The sequence below is a fragment of the Heterocephalus glaber genome, unplaced genomic scaffold (assembly GCF_053883595.1).
Source record: "Heterocephalus glaber isolate CG9 unplaced genomic scaffold, H.glaber_assembly_v1.0 deba00001737, whole genome shotgun sequence".
Lineage (NCBI taxonomy): Eukaryota > Metazoa > Chordata > Mammalia > Rodentia > Bathyergidae > Heterocephalus > Heterocephalus glaber.
In genome coordinates, this window is record NW_028258445.1 from 1,418,834 (window position 1) to 1,424,833 (window position 6,000).

Below are 6,000 nucleotides of genomic sequence, written 5' to 3' on the forward strand. Positions count from 1 at the left end.
AACACAGCTGTTATCTGACGCTCAGCTGCGGGGGCACCTGGCTCTGGTGCTGACACAGAGGTTCCGTGTGCCTGAGGTGACGTGCACACCATAGGCTCGCTACCACCGGCGAAGCTGGTCCCCAGGCTTTTAGTATGCATGGCGAAGGAGCTGGGGATGCTATTCCACACTGTGTTATGAGTGGTGGGGAGGGCTTCTGGATTCAGGTTTTATCATGTTTGGATGAGCATGAGCTCATGGTAGGACAGCAGGATGGATGGAGGTGGCACTCCTCAGAGAGGACTGAGCTGGACACAGAGACCTAGGAGCTGTTAGTGCTGGTGATGATTCCAGCCATGGATCTGGACAAAATCAGAGTCAGAACAGAAAGCCAAAGGGAAGACCAACATATTCAGGTTAAAGACAATTGCAACCTACACATTTTGTAAAAAGTAACTGTGTGCAAGGACTTGCCTAAAATACTTCTAGTAATTTAAGATGTATTTATTTGTTAATCCATACTAATTTTCTACAAATTTTGGAAGCCACCTCATTAGGTATTTCATTAGCCTTATAATGCTACTTCACTCACACATCAAAAAAATAAGGACTAACATCATCACTTTATGATTTTCTAGCATTTCGAAACAATGCAGGTTTAAAGAAATGAAATGAAGAGGCTAGGAAAATTTCTGATCTAATTTGAACTTAACATCAAAATTAAACCAGAAAGCAGACTCTTAGAGACGGGGAAGGGGGCAGGGGAGAGAGGGCAGAAAGAGAGAGGGATGAAAATCACCAAGTCATGTCATCAGCATGTACCAATACACCAAAACAAGCCCTATTGTTCTGTATTACTAATATGCACAAATACTGTAACATTTAAAAAATAATACTGTAGAATAATAAGGAACCCAAGTCCTTTATTTCTATTTCTTATGTATTTTAAAACATATCTCCTCTATTTATAGCCTTTGGGAGAAACTTCTGCTATAACCAAAAAACTGGAAGACTTCAGTCTTGTTTTTCATAAATTAACTACTATATCTGTATAGTGCCACTGCTTCACCAAAACCACTCAAAAAAGCTGTGTAGTATATTTAACTATATTGAGAAGTATTACTCTAGTCTACCCCTAACTTGTGGACTTTGTAATCTCAAACACTCCTCTTAGTCAAGATGATTTATATATAATCAATTTACAGAAGTTGAACGGACTAGATCATTTTATAACCCTAAGCCATTTACATATTCATTCACAGCCCACTGTTGTAGCTGAGATGCTTAATTTGGTGTCTGAAGAACCAATTACAACCAAAGATCACCCTAATGTTCTGAAGTTCATAAGTCAGTGGTAAGTAAGTCAGGTTCTTAATAAGATCCTCAAAAATACACAACTCTTAATTCTCCAAGATTCATCTGCTTTTTAAAAATCCAGATTTTTGGCACTGTCACCATTCCAACTATTGATAAAGCATTATCTAGTCTCACAATTGCAAAAAATAAACTCAATTTAAAATTATGGTAGAAATTTCAAAGACAACATTTCAATTAATTGTAAAACACGTCTAAAACACTATGATGCGGGCTTATCAGGAATACATGGTTCCTTGCACTTGAAGATTAAAGATTCCCATGTGTACCAAAGAGAAAGTTTATCACTTCACTCTTTGTCTTCTGAATTGGGCTTTAAAAGTCTGTCCTAATAACTATCCACAGCACAAATGCAAATAGTCTGGTTTTATTTGTAAGGTAATTTAATAGTGGATTTGTGAGAAGAGAAAGAATGTGCTCCACACCACTCTTGGAGAATGCATGGTAGTTTAAGACCTGCTGACCAGGGTTGAGGAGGTAGCTCACTGGCACCGCGCCTGCCTGGCAAGCACAAGGTCTGGAGTTCGATCCCTGGTACAAAAACAAAAAAATTTTTAAAAAAGTTTTCAAAAACTTGCTGCCCAGATCTTCCTGACAACTGGCAGGAGACTCTGATAAGGGTGTGTGGGGAGACAGAAGGCCCCCACTCCCCGCTGAAGGGAGCCTCATCACCAAGCCCACTGCTCCACACAGGGTCACCATGCCTGAGAACTAACACACAAGCTCTCTGAAACTTGTAATCACATCCCCTCCCTTGGGAAAAGTGAGACACGCAATGCCCAGCTAAGTAACACTGCTAAGTTATAGCTCCGACCGTGAGGCCGGTGACCTTTGCCCACTGGGGCTCTTACAACCCTGAACACTACCGCCGGCTGATGCCCACCTGGGAGCATGACCGAGGAGGGACACACACAGCATTCAAGGCCACTGTGTTTGACACCCAGAAATCTGGCCTGACCCCAGAGTGCTGAGTAAATAGGACTAACAAAGGTAAACTCGGGTGCTATTCCTTAATATGGAACTTTATATCACGTTAGGCTTTTTATCTCCATGACGCTGTGTCCAAACCTCTAGCCTTACACACTCATGCGAATGGCAGCTCAATGTCCTTCCCTATACAACATCTCCCAAAATGTTTCCTACAGACCTTTAGTAACGGAATTTTATGATGATGCTGACATACAGTGTGGGCTATGAGCAATGTGACATGTAGGCACTTTTAGTTGAAAAATGACCTGTAATAGCAAATTAATTTTTATTACAGATCACTGAATATGTTGTGCTATTACATAAAACACATTAAATTTTCTGAGAGTTATGTGTATTCTGTTCAACTGCTCTATTAGCTATTATCTGCTTTTATTCACCAGTAACATTAGCCCTGCCTATAAAAAAAAAAATCCAAGCTGTAAAACTTTATCTTGGGCAGGTATATTTAAATTAATATTTTGTTTTTACAAGGAACTTCACATTTAGAGATATTTCTTTTGATACCCTAATCTCCTAATGTAAATCTCTTACAAACACTGAGATAGAGATCTTATCTACCATGTGAATTTCCTGCTGTCATATGTCAATGTAAACTAGATGGACTGTGAGGTCATAGTTTAGCTATCAAATTTTAAAGAATATCCATTTTGTATTATTTTTTTAAATCAACTTTCTGAGCTAATATTTGCTCCAAACATGCAATTTCAGTATCCAATTAAAGTAGCAGATTTCGCACAAGAAAGCGATACTACCTTTTTTTCTCATTTTGCAAATGATGAGTGAAAATTATATAAACCCGCAACAAAAGTGAAATTTTATAAAACTACATCATAAACACAAGGAAGTGCAGCATTCTAAAACCCCTTTACCCTGTCATTTTCTACCCGCGAAACAAATGAGTAGGGAATCTGACAGGAGCAGCTGTGTGGGTTTGGGTTCTCACAACCACCGTGGCTTTGCAACCAAACCGCTTCTCCGTATAAGAAGGTAAGACCTGGAGGACGTACGATGGGCACAGATACTGCTTCTTTTTCCCCTTCCCTTTCTTGGAAGACTTTTCTTTAGAATAGGCTTCTTCAACCCACAAAGCAATTAAAATAAAAAAGGCGATTGCCAGTAAAATCTTCATCTTGACAAATTAAATTTCAGGAGCTCGATCTACAAGAGAGAACAAGAAAGTGTTTACATTTACGAAGCAAATGATACACACGACTGTCCTTCTACAGCACCTAATGACTATCAGGCAAAGGACAAGCACGTCTGTATTTCCTATCCTCTTCGCTCAGTTCTGTGTGGCTACGCATCACTATATATTAGATTCCCTTTTATATAGTAGCAGTAGAGTCTCTTTTTATATAGTAGTAAAAGTCAGTTTAAATAATGGCACATAGGAAACAAGATTCCAATGAGGTATACTAGGTTACTGTTATAAAATTTGACTCTAGGGTTATAAAAATTATAAATTGATACCAAATTGGACACGATGTCCAAACTCGCTGAGAAAGATTCCAGGAGAGATGGTTAACACAGTATTAAAATGGTTATCGCCAATGAAATATTGAAATTATTTTTGTCTTCTTTTAAAATGTCTATACTATTTTAATTTGGTATGTATCTTTTTTCAAAAGCAATGAAGCTATTTTATTATGAAATGACTGGCAGAGGTAAAGAACAATTGGTATCAAAGAGCCTCGCCCTCTGAGTTGGTGGCACGGACCACATCTGCGAGCTGCTCTTCACCCCAGAGGCGCCTGCCCTTCACCCGGTCCATGCGCAGCACCGCAGTCCGGCCCTACGGCGCAGCAGACCCCAGCCTTTCCGCGAACACCGCTGCTGCGGACATTCGAGGTCGGGACAGAAGGCGCTGCAGTGTTCTCTGAGCTGCACTCTAACCGCGTTATTCACGCTCAGCTGAGAATCGTGTCTAATGAACTAGCCAGCGCCTGAGCCTGCCCGGCAGCCTGGGCCTCGCAGCCCTCGGTCCGCGGACGCAGGCGGCCCGCTCGCTCCGCCGCCTCTGCAGAGGCCGGGCCCGGCGCGCTGGGGGCCCCGCTCCCCGCTTCTGCTCCCGCCCCCGGCCCCCTCCCGGCCCCTCCCGGCCCCCTCCCGGCCCCCTCCCGCCCTTACCGCAGCCCGGCCCGGCCCCGCTCCCCTCGCCGCCCGCCGGGAGCGGTGACCGCGGCGCGGACCGAGAGGACGACAGGTGATCCCGCGCCGCGCCGAGGCGGGCGGACGCTCGCGATCCCCCGCCCCTCCCAGCCTGACGTCTCACCCTAGCCCGGTGACGGCGCCGGACCCAGATTGGTCGGCGGAGCGCGCGGCTCCTCCCGCCGGCGGCCTGCAGTGCCGGCTGCGCTCCAGGCTGCGGGTGCTGAGCGCTGGGGCGCAGTCCGCCTCGGCCTCCCTCGTGCGGGGCTCCTTCTTGGCCGTCGAGACGCGCGTCTCCAAGGGCGCCTGAGGACTCCTAGCATGTGTGCTCCTGATTTCTCTTAAGCAAACAGCCTTGGACGCTGCACTGGGAATCTGAGATGCACCCACTGATAGCCTCCCCCGCTGAGCACTGTGCCCAGATTGGAGGGCATTAGGGAGCCATCGCTGTTTCCCTCGCCAAGTGGCCCTTACTTTACCTGAACAGTGGCTCTCCTCGAATGCTTCCCGGTGGGGTCAGATCACGGCTTTGGAGTGCAAAGATTTATACACCACAAGGGTACCCATAACACACATTTACGAATTAATTTTTGCAGAATATGCCACGTAAGGTGGGACAAGATCATTGGTTTCCGTGTAACCACACCAGTTCAGAAACTGAAGACCACCTTATACCTAACTTCCAAGTAATAGAAGAATGAATAAGTTAGGAAGGATGGGATGTTTAGATTCCTGTGCTTCCTGCTAGGGTCTCTGGCTTTGGCCCCTGCCCATAGTCGGATGGAGAAAGAGGCTATTTGTAAGAAAAGCACCTCTGATTGTTGGAATGGACCTGTGGGTTGCTTTGCCCAAAGATGAGGAAAGACAGTCGAGGACCTAAGAGAGTCTCTTCCAGGCCTGCGGAGGAATCGTGTCTATAGTGCAATTTTTTTCTATGAAATAATCTGCTTATCTGAATTTATGCAGCCGTTTTACATTATAATATGAGAGAGGGCGGTTCTAAAATGGTAGCATGAGACCATCTATTTCCCCCCATTCTCTCAAGTGTTGGCCCACTTCATTTATCTACATCCACTCTGTTTGTGACTTCATCCACCAGCATGGTTTTAGGCACCGTGCGGACGACTCTCAAATTCTTCCCCAGATGGGCCTCTGCAAAGCTCTGCAGTCTCTCTCCAGAGGGCTTCTCAACATTTCGCCTTTCACATTCAATACAGTGCCAACGCCAGCAAGTCTGGAACTGAACAGTGCTTCTCCCGCGCTTGCTCCACCCTCTCCCTCCTTCTCGGTCAACAGCTTCACGGAAGCTCGCATTGCTCGGGCCCAAACCTACAAAGCTGTCCAAATTTTCTCTCCCAGTCCTTGGAGAAGTCCGGTTTGCTCTGAAATTATACCAGAATCCATTTACATTTATTTTTGGTTCAGCCTACCTGGACGGAGCCGCCATCATGTCTAAATGCCCTCCTGCTTATCCATGCCCTCCCTCATCTCCCAGTCTTCCCAGCAACG

At 45.1% G+C, this 6,000-nt stretch overlaps 1 protein-coding gene across 3 annotated transcripts in view; it reads right to left on the reverse strand.

Moving 5' to 3' along the window:
* The window catches only part of Glrb (glycine receptor beta), an 82,959-nt gene extending 78,346 nt beyond the window's left edge, over positions 1-4,613 (reverse strand). Inside the window, exons 1-2 of one of the 3 annotated variants that reach the window (XM_004868544.4) lie at positions 4,471-4,613; positions 3,351-3,501 (exon numbers count right to left, since the gene is read on the reverse strand). In XM_004868544.4, coding sequence (XP_004868601.1) covers positions 3,351-3,472 — 122 coding nt within the window. In that variant the 5' untranslated portion in view covers positions 3,473-3,501; positions 4,471-4,613. Of the gene's footprint in view, positions 1-3,212; positions 3,502-4,470 lie in introns of all 3 variants that reach the window. The other 2 variants (XM_021247455.2, XM_004868545.4) reach the window with 2 other exon arrangements.
* Between the last annotated feature and the right edge of the window lie 1,387 nt (positions 4,614-6,000).